Genomic DNA, 21,308 nt, shown 5'->3' with positions numbered 1-21,308 from the left:
TAGCCAAGGCGACATCTAGTGTATATATCTATGCATGAGACTTAGCGATAGTCCTGGAGGGTCTGGTTGAGACCCCCTTTGAAACTCTAGGGTCTAGTGTCTGATAAACTTCTGACATTTAAGATTTTTTTTCTTATGGTTATCACTTCTTTAAAAATAATCTTGCATCCTCATCCTGACTACCCTAAGGTCCCCTTCTCGATCGTATATCCGGTCACTCTTGAGGCCTTCTGCCCTCCGCCGTTCACAACGCTGGGTCAGGAGAGACTTCACATACTGTGTCCAGACCGTGCTCTTCAGACCTACATCCACCACACTAGCCTGTGGCGTAAGTCAGGGCAACTATTTTTTTTGTCATGGAGGCCATAACAGAAGCGGCTGCCACAAAACAGCCTGCCGCATCAAAAACATGCTGTAGGGGTTACCCCAAAGCTAGGGAAGAAGTGACCCCCCTAGTAGAATGAGCCCTGATGCCTAACATAATGAAAAACACAATGTAAACATAATGTAAACATAATGAAATATGGACAATAAAGATTGTTTACTCGGTTTTAAACCTGTGCAGAAAATGTCACTCCCTTCAATATGATGTCATTTAGACCAGAACATTATTTAAAAAATGGGATGTCACAGCATAACAGGGTTGAGAGCAGGGACACAGACAAATTATTTTATTCTATATGTATAGGACTTACAAAGAAAGAATTTTAATTTCATAAGCACTGTTGCAAAAGGATCCAATTTTCCATGTACATGACATACTGTCCATTATTTACAGCTGCATACGTACAATTTTATTCCATTCAGAATTTTTACAAAACATTTATATATATAAATGACAAAATAAGATGATGTGACCCAAATGTATATCATAATGACATGACAAGCAGCTCCTAAGAAAAAGGAAACAGTGAGCTCACAATGACCTGACACTATAACAGTGATTCTACGTAACAATGTTCTGGTCTGAGAAAACACATTATTATCCATACATACAGTAGGCATGGTTTCTTTGAGTATAATATATTACTTTCTAGCTTATAGTTGTTTGATTGGATACTGCTTGAATGTGGTTCTTTAAATGTGTAAATGATACAAATAAATGTATTAGATCCAGGAAATATCTGAAAATGAAGGTGAAGTTTAACCTAATGTAGAAAGTCTGTAGATGAGTTCACAAACAGTATTTTCTTATCAATAAATGTACAAGTGGCAGTTGTAACTTCACTAACACTCTATTACGTTGGTGCAACCCACACATTTGACTTTGCAGTTGTCTTGAAACTTGACATAGTAGTCTCTTTAGATAGTAGTCTCCTGGTCTGGATTTTCATTGCATTTTACAATAGCTGAAGGGGCATTCATATTGCCATTAGATACCCCACTGCCATCCTGTTCTGGAGCTTTTAACTGATCCTTTAGTGCAAGCTTCTTTTCACGATGAGACAGTCTGTTGTACATGATCCCCCACAACAGGTAGGATGAGGCATAAAGGCCATAAATAAGACCGAAGAAAGAATTTCTGTAGGGAAAAAAAAGAGACCAGAATCTGTAGTTAGAAAATAAACATTTTGTACACTATTGGTCAAAAGTTTGGACTAATTATGTTTTTTTTTGTTTTTGTTTTAAATGTTTTTTAAGTCTGATGCTCACCAAGGCTGCATTTATTTAATTAAAAATATAGCTATAGCCAAAAGCATTGGAAGTGACAAAAAGTCATTTGGTTTGCAAAGTTTGCTTATTCAGTGGTGATGATTCACATTGTTACTAGATTATTGTGCATAGATTATTTGAGTGATCAAATGGCCAAAAACATTAACTTCATCCTAAATTTCACTTTAGCCCTGGCACAAAATAACAAGCTAACATCATTTCACTAATCATATCATCAGATAATGGGAAAGTGTGAAAAAGTACTAGTCAGGTAAAACCACTCTGTCATTTGGATGGTGTCCTGGTCTCACCAGGCTACACTGTCTCACACACCCAATGCTCATTCTCACCTGAATACTGTTCACCTGCACCTGTCTCTCCTAAGCATGCCAATCAGGACCTATATAAGAGCACACACCTCACAGTCACACTTTGTCTGGTCTCCAAGGTGGATTATGGACTCCTTACCTGTTATACTCACCTAGCAATATTCCAAGTGATCTACTCGTAAGACTCCTAATATCTAATACTCCTGCTTCAGTAGCAGTCAATAGCTTTGAAACTTGGTGAAGAAACAAAGACTCATGTATCTGCTCATATCGTCATTGTCCTCTTGTGTTACCAATGGTTACCTCCAAAAAAAGATGTGCAGCAATCATTGCATTGCATCAAAATAGCCTCACATGCAAGGAAATTTCTGCAAAGAATATTGCACCTGAAAGAACCATTTACCCGATCATCAAGAACTTCAAGGAGGGGTTCAACTGCAGTAAAGAAGGCTTCAGGACATCCCAGAGTTTCCAGCAAGTGGCAACTGTCTATTTCTAAAGACTCAGCTACGGAATTGTGTCACCAACAGTGCAGAGCTTGCTCAATATCTTTATAGACTTTGGGACAACGGCCTTATGTCAAGAACGGCTGCAAAGGAGCCTCTTCTCACCAATAAAAACATCAAGAACAGACTGGAATTCTGTAGGATGTACAAGGATTGGACAGCAGAAAACTGGGGCAAATTAATTTTCTCTGATGAAGCCCCCTTCCGACTGATTGGGACATCTGGAAAATGGATTATCCGGAGAAGAAAAGGTGAATGCTATCCATCTATGTGTGGGGTTGCAATTCATCCAAGGGAGTGAGCTTACACAGAAGAAGGGACAGCTGACGGAGACAGAGATGATGGAGGTGAAGACCCAGGCGGTGGAGAAGAGTCGCTGAGACCAAGCGACAATGAAGGTTCAGGAGACTGAGGTAGAGCCACAACAACAAGCATCCAAGGTGGACCCAGGGTACGGGAGGATAGCGGCAGAGCCGGAGGGAAGGTGGAGCCCAATGGAGCCGAAGGGGTGGAGGGATGAAGCGCAGGTGATGGCCCAGAAGTCCATGGCGAATGCAGAGCAATGTCTGACCAAGGCAGAGCTGGAGGGACGAGGGAGCCCGGTGGAGCCGTGAAAGCATTTGTTCCAGATGGAGCCGAGGGAGGCAGGAGCCAAGGTGGAGCCGAATGGTCGCTGAGCCGAGGTGGAGTGATGGGTTTGGCAGCTTGAGGTGGAGCCATGCTGCAATCCTCTAGCCATGGCGGAGCTGGTATCCACGCAGCATAGTGAGGAGCAAAGGAGCCCAATGGAGCCAAAGGGGTGGAGGGACGAAGCGCAGGTGATGGCCCAGAAGTCCATGGCGAAGGCAGAGCAATGTCTGACCAAGGCAGAGCTGGAGGGACGAGGGAGCCCGGTGGAGCCGTGAAAGCATTTGTCCCAGGTGGAGCCGAGGGAGGCAGGAGCCAAGGTGGAGCCGAATGGTAGCTAAGCCGAGGTGGAGTGATGGGCTTGGCAGCTTGAGGTGGAGCCATGCTGCAATCCTCTAGCCATGGCGGAGCTGGTATCCACGCAGCATAGTGAGGAGCAAAGGAGGAGCCGAGGAGCAGAAGGGAACCAGCAGAGGCGGGGCAGATAGACTGGCTGGCTTTGGAAGAGGAGGCAGGAGAGGGAGGCTATGCGGGATCTTTCAGAAACACAGGAGACTTGGAGCTCGACCAGTGGAGACGCAGGAGACTTGGAGCTGGGCAGGACCAGCGGAGATGCAGGAGACTTGGTGCTAAGCAGGAGCAACAAGGACGAGAGATTCAGGGAAATATCAGTGGTGGGAGTCTGAGCGGGGCTTTCCTCTATGTCCTCGTACACTACGAGCAACCATGGACAATGGAGCCGGCTCGCATACCTGGTCAGACTTATTATCGAGCTCGGGCTCAAGGGCGATGGTCGGCTCAGTCACTCTCTTTGGCCTTATCATCGTGGCAGGCTCAGGCTCTATGTCTGGGGCTCTGGCATAATGTCGTACAGAGTGGCTGGCTGGGCTCTGGGTCCCGTGTGGGGCTGGTGACGTCCTCCTCAGATGGGCAGATGGTGAAAGCAGACCCGCAGTTCACCTGCACCCACTCCAAAAACCCCAGAGGAGCATTACCGGGCAGGTGTGTCTTGGTGTATTCATACCATCTTGTAAGATAGTACACACACAGTGAGTTATCCGGGAAGTTAGTGAGGCACGCCAATGGTAAAAATCCTATTGTGTGGTCCTCGAGGGATTACTAATTCTGCTCTTTGGAGACATAGGAGATTTGAGCTGGGCAGAACCAGCAGAGACGCAGGAGACCATTAAAAAGTTTGGGGTAAGTAAGATTAAAAAATAATCCTTTGATTCATCAAGGATGCATTCAATTGTTCAAATCTGACAGTAAGGCATCTATAATGTTACAAAATATGGTAACACTTTATAATAAGTATACAGTAATAAAGTACTTACAAATAATTAATACTAATTCATATTTAGTGTTTAATATATTGCATTTTATTTTTCCATTTTCCTAATCTAAAGTGGGAACTATTTACAGTTAATTAGTTGTTAAAAAAACACATAAAAACACAATTTAACTCTTTACATATGAGCAAATTAAACAATATTATTTGGTTAATTACAGTGACAATGAATAACAAACTCAATATTCTAACAGCCTGTGGCTGTAGTAAGGTGCACGACGACAACATGATGAATGAAGTTGCACTGTTCCACTATTCCTGCTGTGCTGCAAATATTTCATGCTTGTCATGAAAGCTTTTCGTCAAATGAAATTTAAGGTCATAATTTTTTTGTTAATGTTATAGTGCTTTCACCTTTTCCAGTACTATTTGGAAAGATGACTACGATGACTGGTGGGCTAATTTCCCCAAAAGTGCAAAAACATTGTTTTTGCCAATGGCTGCCAGTTTTGGGTCAAGTTATCTTTTTGTCTGATCAATGATACAAGGGGCCCTATTTTAACGATCTAAAACACAAGTATCAAACGCGAAACGCAAGTAACTTTGTGGGCGGATCTCCGATAAATTACTCTTGCGCCTGACGCAAATCTAAAATGAGTTGGTCTGAAGTAGCTACATTACTCCTAGGTGTGGTTTGGGTGTAACGTGCAATAAACCAATCAGTGCGTCATCTCACATTCCCTTTAAAAGCAGGCGCTCTTGTTCCATGGCGGATTGCTATTACTATAATGGCTGATTTGCCAGGCACACGCCAGGAGCAGTTCACAGCCGAGGAGACCGACGTTCTCATCAGGGCCGTAAAAGACAGAGAAGTGACATTGTGTGGGGATGGGAGAACCCCACCCAAATTAGCTTTGGTTAAACAAGCGTATAATAATTTAGGTAAATGTGTCAGCTAGATTTATGCCTAATTTTTCACATCTTAATGGACATCACAATGATTTCCCTCGTGTGGTAATATTTTTCCTTGTAATTATGAATGGTTTGCAATTGCAAAAATGGGAACTGCTGCATCTGTGTGAATGAGAGAAGCAAAGTGTATGCGCGTTGTGCACATGCTACATTATGGCCAAGCATGTGCACTTAAAATAGCATCTGAATTACACGCCACTGACTTTAGACTAGGTTTTTCCTGGTCTGTGGCGGAATTGTTTCCTGAAACTGCAAAATAGGACCAGGGAACGTTTGCGCTGGAACACACCGCCTCTTTCCGCTGAACTGCCCCTGGGAGCGCAAGTTCATTCCCAAATTTACCGACGTGCGTATGTGGAGGGAAAAATCCGCTGTGCGTCGGGTGCAAAATAGGAATGATACATGCGTACAAAGTCAATTCCGCTGGGTAAAAGATAGTGCCCTTGATATCTTGATATCTTTTATTTATTTACAAGATATTTACAAGTTTGTAATGTGAAATTTCACATTCATCTTTAAGGAAGACTTGGTTTAACTTTTATCTGTTCAACTTCTTAAAACAATGTAAGTTTCCAGTACTAACCTGAAGGCGCCTGTTTCGTAGATACGACACGCTCCTTTCCCTCCACATTGTTTTGTGCCCCATTTCAGACAGGTCTTGTCAATCAAGGCTCCGAAATAAATTGGAGGGGGAATGCCACCTAGAAAAGTTTCTCAGATCAGCTGAAGATACTTTTTTTCTGCTGTTTTACAATATTGCGTTAAGAATAAGTAAAAAAATAAAATAAAATACTCTTACCCAGAGTCCGAACAACCAACGTATGCATACCAAGAGCAAAAGACTTCAGTTCTGGTTTTATGGATCTAAGAAAAGGTCAATCATGAGAACATTTATCATCATTAAAAAAATAAATTAAAAAAATCTGTTTTGTTTTTATGTATGTATGTATGTAACAGGGAGGAATTTCTAACAGGGTGGAATAGGCTAAGATAAAATATAACTTGAAAAAGGTCTGTTTGCTATGATACACATTATGTATTTTTAAGGAAATGTTGGTGTTACTTCAACCTCGTTAGTCTACCTGTTATTCCTTTTCACAATATTTCATGCATTATAATAACTATAATTGGGTTAAAACTCTTACAGGAACATACTTATGAAAAAGTTAGAACAATCAAATTAAAGGATTACGTATTGTAACAGTAATGTTTATGACCCTAACAGAGTGAAAATATGGCATCATATATTAGTACGTGACTTCAACTAGTCTGTTCCCTAAGGCGATTTATTTTTGTCTTTGTGCCGTTTAATGAGGATGAAAAGGCACCACAAAGGACCCACATATTGCATTGTACAGTTTTCCTCAAACACATTCAAGTCTCTCAAATGAGTGTGTTGCACAGTTAGGAACATTTGTTACCTGAGTAGAATAATGTAACTTGGTGTGGCCCCACAAGCTGAGATAAAGGCACCAATTACTGATACCCCCATGTAGAACTTAAACATGTAGTCACAATCATTCTTTCGAGGACACTGGCCGAGCACTGCTGACATATTTGCATAGGGGAAAGACGACTCTCCAATACAGGTGCAGTTGTGGAATTCCTTTGAAAAGAATGAGATTATGTTATCAAATGCAGTACCAGCCAATGCAGTGGGGTCCAAACATCTTGGATTTTTTGTATTATTTTGTATTTAATTTTTTTTAGCAATAAACACATTTTTAGGATGTTGAAAATGTCTCTAATTAAGAAATTTAGTTTAAACAAATATTTAACACCAATTCTGGGACACTAATCAAATGTAAGTGAACCATGTTCATTCGTTTGTACAAAAGGTCAGCTCCTCCACAAGGCTCACAACCTGCTCTTTGGAACACTCTTACATCATGCTGGCATAACATGAATCATCAGGTTTACATAAACTAGTCCATGCCGGAGCGAGTTTAACTGCCCCTTGGGGGACATACTTAACCCTTTTGTATTGTTCAGTTGGGAATCACACTTGTGTTGTTCGTGGTCAAAAGTGACTGAACACCTGAAATGTAACTTTTTAAAATTTTCAGTAAAGAGAGTTTCATTGTACTTAGTAATGTTTATGCAATAATTATGATCATATTTTCCCCATTGGAAAAAAATAATATTTTGTATTACTTTTCAATTAAAGCTATATTTCATGTTAAAATCGGCACAACTGTTAAAATCAAATTTTTGAAGGCATATTATTGCCGTGGTGTATCTAGATTCATATATGACTATATACAAAAGCTTACAAATTCTCTAGTTGATTTTAGACATAAATACTTATTTTGATTATTTGATCTTCTGGTTGTGGATTTAATTATATACAGACATTCTTGAAGACTACTTTTTGTCAAGGTTTTTGTTTTTGAAATCTTGTTTTGCAGTGTAAGTTTTTAAATTAATTTTACTACCCAGGCATTTTGTTACACATAACATCAAAATTCATTAGAAATGTTAAAAAAATTAACCAGATTTTCTTTTTTATCAGAGCTTAATGAACCTGATTTTAACCTCTTATTTACATTTAAATTTATTAATTTAGCTGACGCTTTTATCCAAAGCGACTTCCAATTGCTATATATGTCAGAGGTCGCACGCCTCTGGAGCAACTAGGGGTTAAGTGTCTTGCTCAGGGAAACAATGGTGTCTCACAGTGGATTCGAACCCAGGTCTCTCACACCAAAGACATGCATCTTATCTACTGCGCCATCACCACCCATATTTGAGTCTTCTGGTTGAATTTTGCCATATTCTTACAGCTAAAGTGTCTATTTTTCCCTCTTGATATTTTAGGGTGTCACCCTTTCATTGCTGTGCACTTTGTTCTGCATTATTGCTTATTTGTAAATTGTACACACAAAAAGTCTCTGTATTTTTGTAATTTTGCCTATTTTCCATTCAATGTCTATGGCAGTCATTTTTGACCGCGAACAACAAGAGTGTGACTATTTTTTACGACCATTAAGTGTTTTTGAATTGAAGCCCACGATTTTTATCAAAACAAGTTTTTGACGTCACATAGCAAATGCAACACAATTCACAGAGTTTTGTACCATTCTGATGATGTAGGAATTTTTTATTTATTTTTTTTGGTCTATAATGACCATACAACAACAGAAGGTTAATACCAAATCATTACAAATTTGCTAATTAGAATCAGTTTCTACAAGACAAGTGGTCTTAGACTTTTGGACCCCGTGGTCTAAAAAGAAAATGCAAATTTAGGAGTTCACAATATTTCACAACTAGGTTTTGATTTTAGTTAACTATAATGATCCTTGTCCATGGTCTATGATTCAATCAAATCTTTATCGCTAAAATCTGTTTCACAAAGAAATGTATCACATGACAGCAGTTTCACGTCTAATAGATTGTTTACTCAAATGTGTCATAGTACAGATGTTGTATAATATCACAATAACACCCCAGACAGCAACATAGTGTCAGACCAGATCAGGGTACATGTTGATTCAACGAGTACCAGATGTGGGCTGGATATGGACACTATGTTGCTGTCTGGGACACACACAAATAAAATTGGTATAAATGTATAGAGGCCTGTGGCCAAAACAGATTCAGCAACAGGCATGTAGTTATCTGGAAAAGTGTGAATAGCTTACCATCTCCTTGCCAACACCAGTGGAGGATTGGCAGCCAGCGAGGCAGGGGGAGACATAGGTCATGCCATTGCTTGCGCATATCGGATCCCAGTGCTTGAGGGAGCAGGAGCAACCAATGTTACACTGAGAGAGGAGTGCGTTCTTCTGGTAGGACACCTCTGGAGCCCTTTTAGAAATAAACAGAATAATAAAACCACTTAAAATTCAATATAGTTGTACTTATGGACATAAATATTATAGTAATTTTCTCGGATTACAAAAAAAATGAATTATTGTTCAAAGATGGCAACGGCCATTTGAATGCCTGAAAAATGCATTACAAATTTATTTTCCTAATCGTATTTAATATTTTGATTTGATATGAGGAAATTATAAAAGAAATGGCACCAAAAGAAGTTAATGTCAAAATTGCTACTTGTTTTTTTTCCCGCAAAAGAAATCTGGGTCTCTGAGACCTAAATAGGACACGAGGGTTAGAAGATGCCATTCATCAATTCCATTGACCACTCAAAGCTGCCACAGAAAATGATGATCAATAACACAATGAACTGTAGGACTATTTCTGGAGTGTTTACCCTTGATATGACACTGTAAGTCCAGCCACTTGTGAGTTGTCACACTGCAGGAAATACTGAATGATCAGCGAAATGAAAGCTATAATAGAGGCACCAATGCAGATCTTGGCAGCTCCTAAAACATTCAGTTTGAACTTCTTCATTATAAACCCTCCAGTGATGATTCCAAAGGCCACAGCTGGTAGATTCATAATGCCTGAAAAGATAATTTAACAAATGTCATACATGCATTTCAATTGAGTCCTCAAACTTATAACACAGTTCCTTTTATAAAAGGGAACTCGCTCAGCGTTCTACAGGGGTCGCTATATTCTAAAAACGACAATGAATATGACATTGTCAGGTGGCAGCCTATGACATCACCACTGGTATAAAAGGGCAGCTGTGCAATACGTCATCCTCTTCTTGTCTTCAAGATCCGTCTGTTTGAATGTTTTTCTAAACGAAGGTGACCATGCTAAAGCGCTTTAGGAAGTGTGTACATCCGTGTCAGCGTTTCTGACGCTTGATGACATACGATATATGCATTGTTTGCATGGGTGATTAGCGTGCACGCTCAGTCCTCGGGCTGTTTGCCTGCATTGTGTGCATTCTTCATCATCTGCTCAATGAAGAAACCCGGGCAGCTCTCAGTGAGCCTCCTTAGTTACTGCATTCAGGTACACTACATTCAGAGCTTTGCTCTCTTAAGTAGAGTCAGGTAGTTAGGATTTCTGTGAGCCTCCTTGACTGTTTATTTATGGAAGTAGTCTTTTGCTCCTCTCACTTGAGAGTCGTTAGGCTAAAGATCCGCTTCCTAGAGCTCCGTTCAGATAGCGCCATCAAATGGTTGGCTCTATGTAGTCGCCATGCTGAGGCATCTGCCTCTAGAGCTTAGCCAGGCAGTTTGCTAAGTTGTTAGGCTCTCTGTGAGCCTCCTGGGCTACAGCGTCGTTAGGCCACCTCTTGCTAGAGAGAGTTTTCTTACTGAGGCTTCCGCTCCTCAGAGCTTGGCCCGGATATCAACGTCGAATAGCTAGTCTAGCTGTGAACCTCCTTGGTAGCTGTCCTTGGTGTAGAACATAGTTAGGACTCCTCTCACTTCAGAGAGTTGTTATGCTGAGGCCTCCGTCCTCAGAGCTGTACCAGGCAGTAGTGCTGAGTCGTTAGGCTCTCCCTGAGCCTCCTTGATCACTGCCTTTACGTGGAGCGTTATCAGGCCTCTTCTCGCCATAGAGAGTCGTTTTATAGAGGTCTCCGCTTCTCAGAGCTACGCTCGGATAGTGATGTCAAGGGGTTAGGTTCTCTGTGAGCCTCCTTGTAGCAGTCGCGGGTAAGGGTAGAGGTGATAGAGGTTCTGGGCAACATGCACAAGACCCATCTCAGTCCCAGCTTGAACGAGACGCTGCATCCCTTTTCCATGCTTTCGGTATTCCTGCAGATGTCTCCTTTAGATGAGAAGTGGATGACGTATTGCACAGGTGCCCTTTTATACCAGTGGTGACTTCATAGGCTACTCCCTGCCAATCTTAAGTTCATTGTCGTGTTTAGACTCATTCTTGAGACACCGGATATGCCGGTGGCATTCCCCATAGCGACCCCTAGGGGAAGCAGCGTCTCATTCCCTTTTCTCAGGGAACCATGGTTACATGGATAACTTAAGACATTTTGTTTTATTTATATATATATATATAAGATTGGGATGGATTATTGTATTATTGTTGATGTGTCAACATCAGCTAGATTTTGTGAAAGTATTTTTTTTACATATGAATAAGAGGGACACAATTAACCTCACTATGTGTTTTTATATGGAAATTAATATTTAAGAGGCTTAAACAAAGTCAGTTAACGTAAAATAAATGTAAACCCACCTATCAAAAATATGGCCCTTGATGGTGATTGACCATAAGTTTGCTCCATGAACTTTGGTTTGAATGTGATCATTCCTATGAAACCATTGACTTGCACAAAAGCAGTGCCCAGGAGGAGCACATAAATCTGGTTGCTGAAGAGTTTCTTCAGAGATGGCAGAAAATCTAAAAACATTAATAAGCTTTACACAAGGGTCATGTATGCTTAATGTCTCAACGATATCCTAGTAATAAACATATTGCAAAAAATATATATATTAATGAAATGCACACCTTTAGCCAGAGCTGCCATGGTAACCGGAGCAGGTTTTTTGGGAGGAGTGCTGTGTTTGTTGTTGTCAGGAATGAAGCGGTCCTGCTCGCCCTCTAGAACATTCAACTTTTTCTCAGTTTCAGTCTCACCCTGCTTAGAAAGAGATTTGGGAAGGAACCAAAAGGGAATTCCAGCCAGTAGCATCACTCCACCAGTTATCAAAAAGCCCAGCCACCAGGCACCAACCCAACGTGAGTCTTTGTGGTTGATGGTGATGATATCTACATGAAAAAAAACAGACATGGACATTTTGTTCACAAATCAGGCAGTTTATATTTGAAATCCTAATGAACAGTATGACTGAAGACCCTTTATGTCAAAGGGAAACTAAGTTAGTCAGTCAGTAAGTAATTGTATAGAAGACTAGTTGAATTTTACTCAGAAAACACTGTGAATGTGTCACATATATGCATATCATAAAGTCATGTCATTCATTAACATCACATAAGCACATGACTTCAGGTATTAATGTGTATTATACTGCATGCATGAATCCTCTTGAGTAAACAGAGTGATTTTTAAAGTTAACCTTCTGAACCAACTGACCAAGTGACCTGACCAATCGATTAGACTAAAGGACAAACATCTACTTTTCACATTATTTGCATGCAAACAAGCAACTATGACACAGTAAAACTGAAGGTACAAGTGCTATTTTTTATGTATCAAACGTCTTTAGGAAAGGTTGCTGGGAGTTTTTTTCTAGAAATGCGCAGAAAATTATTATCATGTCAGTTTTGGTCAATTATATGTTTTGCAATGCCATACATCATTTTCTTGACTTCTATTTTTAGTTTTCCTGAATATTTTAATGAAAAGAACATTATTAATAACATTATATTATATTATATTATATTATATTATATTATATTATATTATATTATATTATATTATATTATATTATATTATATTATACAATTTTGCTTGCAGATTATAAAATTATAGATTGGTTTAGTTAGTTAGTTAGTTTATTAAGATTAAACAGACAAACAGTATACATTTTTAATATTGGCTATATTGTCTGTAAAAATATATATATTTATTTAAAACATTTATTTAGATTTATTTATTGTCCAAAAATTTAATTTAATGTATCAAATATTTATGTATGTTTTATATATTTTCTTCCCATATTGTATAACCATGAAAAGTTCTTAAATCACCAATTTGGTATAGTCAAATGTAAGATCAGTTTAGGGCAAAGAGCCATTATCAGTTCTAGTCTCTATTGGTTGAACAGGTGAATACCAGCATCTGATTGTTTACAGTTTGAAAGAACAGTGTTACTTAAGTCAACGGCGCCGATGTCCACATAGAGCTTGGCACAGAAAGATCCTAACATGAATCCGAACATGGGCCCCATTATTCCCACCGTCTGTATGAGAGCTGAAAAAACAAGACCTCAATCAGAACAAAAATGCTGATTCACACTGACATCGTCTTAATCAGAGAAAAAGCAGGATGGTGATGTTTATCACATGTCAAGAAAATGTCGTGAACCCATCCTATTTCACTCCCTCCCTCAACCCCCCAACCCCAATCCCCCCTCCAAATGAATTTTTTGCCTGACATTTTCATAACAATGTTATAAATCATCAGAAATCAAATCAAGCACAGTACGCTATTAAAATAAGGAACAATTATCTTGAAAAATTTCAATTGCGAAATTGAGCGCAATCTTATGGGGTTGCTTTGTAACTAGCAGGATGTTAACAGGCTTAAATGTATGACAGAATTGGTAATATAGTAAAACCGGCAATCAATTATACCTAGGTAAAAAGCTGTGTTTTCATGCTTCGAAAAGTCATCTAGGTAAGATAACCCTAGAGGCATGACTGGTGTCTCCCCCACCCCACGAAGCATGTTCCCAAGAAAGACGTAGAGCCACATGGAGGAACTGGTTGCTTTCTCACACTCTGGAGGAACAAAAACACCACAAATGAACAACTACACACAAGACTCTGCTAACATACCTCAAAGCATCTCAATGAAGTCAAAGTCTAAGTATCAATTACATAAAAAAACGATCAATTTCAACGTATTGGGTCTCCAAAAGTTCAGAGTTCAGAAATACAAAGCTAGATAAGCAATCTAGAGTGGTAGGTCAATGTTGGTGGTACATTCATATTACAAGCCAAACATGAAAACTGATTTTACAGCTCCACTTTCCCAACTTATGTCTGGTATCTTCTCAGAATAACTGTTCTTTCATAAGAATGTGGATGCCAGTATTAGGTTGAATCTGTATATGTCTGGCTCATATTTCTGTTACTTAAATAAAATGTAATGCCATTTTTATAGTTTAATTGAATATATATTATTGGATTTTTATTGGATTTTTGGAAGAAGAAACTTAAGTGGAGAGGCTTGATCTTAGCAGCGAACATTGTGAAGGAAGGCCCATCACCTTAATCTGTGTCAGGTTCAAACTCGAACAACTTACCTGCTTGAACTTCCATTGTGTGAATTTCATTATCTTGTGAAATACTTCTATTGGTTAAGCATGGTAGAATACTCTCTGTCCCATTGGAGGCAGAAGAATGTGTAATTGTTGTCTCGTATTTGTACCTGTGGAATATAAACACACGTTTGACACATACTACCAGTATTTACTTGGATCCAGAAATGTGAACTTGCTGTTACAAATACAGTAACCGAAGTGGGTTTAAGTGTAGTTCATGTGTATTTCTAAAAGCCGTACATTGTCAAATGTTAAATATGTTCATCCACTTAAACTTACAGTCCTTGGAATAAATGTGGTGCCGCGGTAATGAAGGATCCCATGGCCATGAGTAAACATCCAGCTCCTATCAGTCGTGGTCTATGTAGTTGAGCGCCAAAGTAACTCACAAAAGCTATTACCAACAGATTACCTGAAAAACAAACAAACAATTGGTATCCTGTTAAAATCGCTGTATTGCCTAAGAGAGAAATATATAGCAAATGTACTCGCAATTACACAATTTTTTATTCTTCGCTTAGGGGTAAAAGGATGTTCGAAATACGTGACCAACAATATACTGTTATCGAACATCTGACACGCCCACACTGCTGAGAACGACGGTTAGATTAATCGAGCGCAGCGTTAGTTCAGACAGGACACGTAGGCATTGGTCGCGATCATCTGACACGGTCAGCTGTCAAATCGCTCCAACCACCACCATTCTCCTATTAGACCGGGAGGATATATATACGTGGCACTACTGCCCGGGAAACATACTCAAACTGCTCGCAACCCTCCCGCCCCTACCACTATAAGTATCAAGCATACTTCCATGCACCTTCTGGCTGTTAACTTCTTTGTTTCAGATTACCAAGGCTTCCAAGGCTTCCAAGTCCTAGCGTTACGGACATCATCGCCAAGAAACACTCATCCTCATAGCCAAGCTACAGTATAGACATCCCAGATTTCACTGCTACGTTTACATGTTAAAACTGTTGCTTAAATACATTACTAAACTGTCTTAAATCTGTATATCACCATAAGCTGATGGTTCTATGAGGGGTTAATGCTAAAACTCTGTATGTTAGTAATTATGGCAAGAACTCCCATAAGGAGCCATACCGCCAAAGATTAATTGTGTTCAATAAACTCAAGTAACTTGCCAAAGTGGTCTCATCGGAAATATGTAAATATGTGCTGCGCACTTTCCTTTCAATAACAAAATAAACACAACACAATTGAGAAAACAGCAAGCATTTTTTATCAGAAAAGCATCTGATCATAGCAACAATATATTTGCACGAGCTCTGCAATTCGGCACTCTAGTATAGTCACGTCACGTTTATTTCATACAATAGATTGCCTAGAATCAAGCAGCTTTACCGTATTAAACATGAAAAAACATTATCAGTGTCTCATTTCATCAGAAATACAAGTTCATTGTTTCACTCGTGGATGTCTGACCTTGACAGACTGAACCGGAGAAATGAACCAGAGAAGATTTCCATGTGAAAGAAGTGAACTTTTCCGGAAAGTTTGCTTTGGCAAGCTGTTTCAAACTCCCAAAACAAACTCCAAACAAAGCGAGTTTTGGCGTAATTTGGTTTTGAAACGACATCACATCAGTTTGTTCTTTGATTTCGCTTAAGTATACCTGTGTCTTAATGAAACAGTGTGGCCCCTGAAAATACAATGTCATCTACATATAAAAACACATTTATATATTTTTAAGTGCCACTTAGGTGTCTATATACTTTTTGGGGCCAAAGTACAGTATATGTAATTCGATCTCATGAGAAAATGTAACTATTTGGTGGGGTTGTGATGAGACAGTGATAAACAGGAAAGTAAAGATTCAATGATGCAAACAGGATTTAATTCTGATGTAAAGCGGCTTTAAAAGACAATAGTTAACATAAACAGTCATTATTCAGTTGAAATCAGTTCAGTGCTGATTCAGTTTATTTCAACATCTATGTAAAGTTGGAAAGAGTAAATTATGGAATGAGTGCAAGCAGCTCTGGAGAAAACAGTGATAAATTCGTATGAATTTGTACATTGTGATTTGAATGGAACCGTAAGACTTTTTATAAAAACATAAGCATCAAGGTTCACCCCCTACCCCATACCTAAAGCTATGGGGAGTAAGACGACTGAACGAAAACTCTCGAATGAATTCATACATATCAGTCACCAGTTCGCCAAAATAATGAATTAACATGAGAGGGTTTTTTTTTTATATGAAGGTATTTGTTTATAGCATTCTGCTACATTAAGGCCCAACATATGTAATTTTGATTCTTACCAATTTCAAAACTTCCGTCAATGAATCCAATTAGTGAGCTGGGAATGTCAAAGCGTCTCTCAATCTGTGTGATGGAGCTCTTCATGTAGCTGCCCTGAAATGCTTTGGCAAAGAACACAAGGCACATGGAAGCCAAAAACAACTGAAAAAGACAAACACAAGATTTTTTAGAAAATGCAAGTAAGCATGACGGTCCACCCCTAACCCTAACCTTAAAACTGACTGTCTGTTGGGCAGTAAGCAGATCGTATAACATGTGAATTAGATTGTACAGGTTTGCCAAAACAGATCATAAAAAAATAATAAATTGTGCAAATTCTGAAAAGTTCCCTCTAAAACTAGCCTTACCAGCTACGAACTATGCTAGTTTGAGTTGTACCATAATTTAATTATAATGCCGTGATAGTATGTTTTGTAGACAGCTCTGTGGAACCAATGACAATCCCTTACAAATTGTCCATTGAAAAAAAAACAAAAAAAACTTTGAAAATGACCTTCAAAAAAAGTGCTGCTTTGGAACACATGTATTTTGTAGGTCATGTATTGACATGGCAGTGACACATTACACACTGAGAGTTCACAGACATTTAACCCATATTTTGATGACTAGTCAAACTAGTTTCTACACATTGTATGTTCATGTTGCATGAGTTAACCATTAAAAAGTGTATGCTGTAGTTTGGGTCAGAAGCCATGCCATTGATTTGTTTAACCAAAAGGAAGTACACTAATCATCAACTGCCTTAAAACTCTGTCTCTGCCCCAAACATTGACCTTCTAATTTCTTCCGAACGATAAGGCCAGAAAATTTCCTAGTAGAGTATTGCTTGGGAATGGAAAGTTTCCCATGCACTGTTTGAGTAACGTTTTAATTCTTTTGCAGTTTGGGACTCAAAATTAATAACTTACTCACCCTGGTGTCTTTACAACCCTGAATGTCTGGTTATACTTTATTTGGTTAGACTCTATTTTACAATGTCCTTGTTACATGTTACATGTAGTTATTGTAGTAATAACTATAATTATGCATAATTACATGCATTTAATCCTAAATCAAATCATCTGTACTACCTAAACCAACTCATCTTAACCCTAACCCTATAGTAAGAATATGTAGTTTATTTTTATTACTATGAACTTAAATGTATAATTACACTGTAATACTGACACCTTAAAATAAAGTATAAAACTTTATTTTAAGGTGTCCTTGTTAAACTGTAATTATTCGTGTAGATATACTGAGTAATATTAATTATCTACATACTTAGGGATAGGATTAGGGTATGGCTTTAGTTTGTTTTATGTGTATGCATAATTTATAGTTATTACTATAGTAACTACTTGTAACCTGTAACAAGGAGACTATAAATTAAAGTGTTACCTTTTTTGGACCTCATTGACTCTCAAACAGTCTTTTAAAATACCTTATTTTGTTTTCCACAGAAGAAAGAAAGTCAAACAGGTTTGGAATGATACGAAGGTGAGTAAATAATAGCAGAATTTATATTTTGGGGTAAATGTGATGTGTCTGGATGTCCATTGACTGTTTTTGATGGTGATGAACTGAAGTCAATACAGTGGCCACAAAAAGTGATTGCACATTGAAGCCTCACTTGCTTGTAAACAAATGATTTCATGTGATTTTTAGTCAAGTCAAGTAACCTTTATTTATATAGTGGTTTATACAAAACGGATTGCTTCAAAGCAGCTTTACAGTGATAAACAGGAAAATAATGATTCAATGATGCAAACAGAATTTAATTCCACTGTAAAGCAGCTCTTAAAGACAATAGTGAACGGTCATTATTCAGTTGAAATCAGTTCAGTGTTGATTCAGTTTATTTCAGTAATTGATGTTAAGTTCATCAATTATGAGTTCAATGAACTCTGGAGAAAACAGTAATGTCATCATGTCAGGTCAGTTCAAATGCAATAGTGTCAGTACATTCAAGTCAATAATATAACAGAATATTAAGTGTCCCCAACAAAGCAAGCCAAAAGGCATCATTGGATGTACAGTATGAAGTCAGTACAAGTCAGTAAAGTTCACACAGGTGTCTTAAAGGGATAGTTTTAGCACCCACAAATAAAAAAAAATGTCATCAGTTACCTCAAATTGTTCCAAATCTCAAGAGGATATTTTGAAGAATATTGGTAACCAGACAGTTGATGGACCCCATTGACTTTCATATATATTTTCCTATGAAGGATAATGGTTACCATCAACTGTCTGGTTAATAACATTCTTCAAAATATCTTCTTTTGTGTTCAACAAAAGAAAGAAACTCATACAGGTTTGAAACAAAATGAGGGTGAGTAAATGATGACAGAATTTTCATTTTTGGACAGAACAACCACTGGTTATTAGCTATAAACATGGTCCACTTACGTTTGAAAACCAGAAAGTGTCCAAATACTTTGTCAATATGCAATTTATATATATATATATATATATATATATATATATATATATATATATATATATATATATATATATATATATATATATATCTTTATATATATATATATATATATATATATCAAAAAATTGCATATTGACAAAGTATTTGGACACTTTCTGGTTTTCAAACTTTCAAAATGTATATAAAAATATTATATATATATATATATATATATATATATATATATATATATATATATATATATATATATATATATATATATATATATACATATATATATGCAATTTCCACTAAATGCTATTTCATAGTTTTTTAATGATTTGCTTGGAAAATGTGCTAATGCTAATTTTTCCCCCAAAAAAATTCACTTGGCTGATTTTTTATTTATTTATTTTTTTACTGTGTGTGACTTAAATGTCCAAATTTCTTTTTGGGGCTACTAAACAAAATCTCTGCAGACGAACTGAATGTATGCAGAGAAAGTCAATAGAAAGTAAAGTTGTTGATGGGATTAAATGGGCTGTTTCATGTCTTTGATCATAATTGGTCAATGTAATCAGGAAGTTACAGAGCAGAAGAAGATTAATGAAAATTACCTTTAATTTGGAGCAGCATGGCTCTCGTGCCGTCTTCTGTTCCACGCTCATGATGCCCTGGAAGCAAACGATACGAATGAAAGATGACAGAACAGTGTGGAGCATGTTAACACCAGGACCATTATGTCCAGCATCATGTTATTGTCGTGCAAACAGCATTTTTTGTTTTCAGGGTCCATTGTTCTGGGGAGTAAGAAAACATAATCTGAGGGGAAAGACCCCTGAGGGTAGAGCTGAGCGTGGATTCAGAAATTGCACCACATTTCCTGCCAGAGGAAGGGTGTTTGAAAAAATCAAAGTTTTCAAGAATCATGGACAGCAGGACAAACTTTGTTGGTGTTGGTTTGATGCTGAAGACAATGAAACGTGTTGTGAGGAATATTTAAAATAAATAAATTGCTTGACGCTGCTACAAAAAAAAAGTAATTATTTAAGCTGACTAGTTGTCACAAGTGGTTGCAAATCTAAATTAGTATAAGGTTTAGAGTCAAAAGTCTAATAAATGCTCAGTTTAAAGGTTTGTACTGTACATTCACCAATTTAATCCTCTAAGCTTGTATGCAAAGACAAATTTTATATAATGTTCATCAAAACAATGGTCATTTTTGCATACCTTTTAAATTCTACTGTTATGTTTAACGGTTAAACTCTTTATTTATTTTATGAAAATCATATAATAAGGCAGATTGCTATTGAGACCTTTTATAGTGTGACCAGCTTTTATAGACATGTTACAAAATTCACAGATTCACAAAAAGAAAGTGACAAACAGCTCTGGTCATACAGTATGTATAATATAATAGAACAAAATCCATAATCACTACAGATAAATCGTTTGCACTTTACAGTGAAGTATCATCTGTTAAAATTATTTGTAATTTACGTAACACGTTACAACCGTAAATTATTAGTTGTATTAACATGAACAAACAATGAGCAATTTTTTACAGTATTTAATAATATTTGTTAATGTTAGTTAATACAGTCATTCATTGTTTGTTCATGTTAGTTCACCGTGCATTACTTAATGAAACAAATATAATTTTTATTTTAAATGAACAGTAGTCAAAGTCTGAAGTGTATCAAAACCTTTCATCAAAGATACACATGAATTTTGAACAATCCACGTTCTTGTCTTAGGACAACTTTGATTTTTTTGATCCACTTCAAACGTTGACTACTGTATTAGGAAATGTTGAAATTAACATCAACTACTAAGATTAATAAATGCTGCAGTATTGTTCATTCTTAGTTCATGGTAACTAATGTAGTTTATTGTAAAGTGTAACCGATATAAATCAGCTCTGCAAACAGGAATTTTTTTTTTTATAAACAACAAGAAATCGATCAGACTTATAGTAAAGACAGTAAGGCATACAGAGATCATATGTACCTGTGCTGTTGCCGATGTCCCTCGGTGAATTGATAGAGAACTCTGACACTTTGCTCACAGGTAAGGCCTTATCATGCAATGTTATAACATTTCATCTAATAAGTAACCAAACAATCAAGTCCATTTGCTAATCCTGTCAACAGACCACTTCTCTACAAGTGAGGGGGGGCTGGGTTTTCTCAGAGTTACAAGGGGGCACAGCAGACCAATGCTGTCTCATAACGCTTTGGACAAACATAGATGGGTGAGGCTTTCACTCAAATGCTTGTACTGTCAAATGACCCTTCATTCTAATTCAAATACTCTATATGTTTGGTAAGAATACTGCAGTTCCAGAAGTCCATCAAAATATCAATATTTGTCAATAATAATTATAATTATTATAAGA

General features: G+C 37.6%; 1 protein-coding gene across 2 annotated transcripts; it reads right to left on the bottom strand.

Annotated features, from left to right (window-relative positions):
- Positions 1–656: 656 nt before the first annotated feature.
- Positions 657–21,080, bottom strand: slco1d1 (solute carrier organic anion transporter family, member 1D1). 2 transcript variants are annotated; one of them, XM_077233944.1, is made up of 15 exons: positions 20,921–21,080; positions 19,528–19,584; positions 16,509–16,650; positions 14,501–14,633; positions 14,204–14,328; positions 13,530–13,676; positions 13,048–13,146; positions 11,721–11,981; positions 11,448–11,612; positions 9,595–9,790; positions 9,020–9,185; positions 6,797–6,981; positions 6,175–6,239; positions 5,959–6,076; positions 657–1,522 (listed from the first exon to the last, which is right to left on the bottom strand). In XM_077233944.1, exons 2-15 carry the CDS (start codon positions 19,576–19,578, stop codon positions 1,303–1,305), a joined length of 2,073 nt encoding a protein of 690 aa, XP_077090059.1. In that variant the 5' UTR covers positions 19,579–19,584; positions 20,921–21,080; the 3' UTR covers positions 657–1,302. The 2 variants fall into 2 exon arrangements, with proteins under 2 accessions (XP_077090059.1, XP_077090060.1); XM_077233945.1 differs by lacking the exons at positions 5,959–6,076; positions 6,175–6,239 and having other exon boundaries at positions 20,921–21,058.
- Positions 21,081–21,308: the final 228 nt, after the last annotated feature.

The sequence above is a fragment of the Siphateles boraxobius genome, unplaced genomic scaffold (assembly GCF_051911475.1).
Source record: "Siphateles boraxobius isolate OS27281-9 unplaced genomic scaffold, OSU_SipBor_1 19, whole genome shotgun sequence".
Classification (NCBI taxonomy): domain Eukaryota; kingdom Metazoa; phylum Chordata; class Actinopteri; order Cypriniformes; family Leuciscidae; genus Siphateles; species Siphateles boraxobius.
Note: the sequence above shows the minus strand (reverse complement) of the source record. Positions and strands in the feature narration are given on the sequence as shown.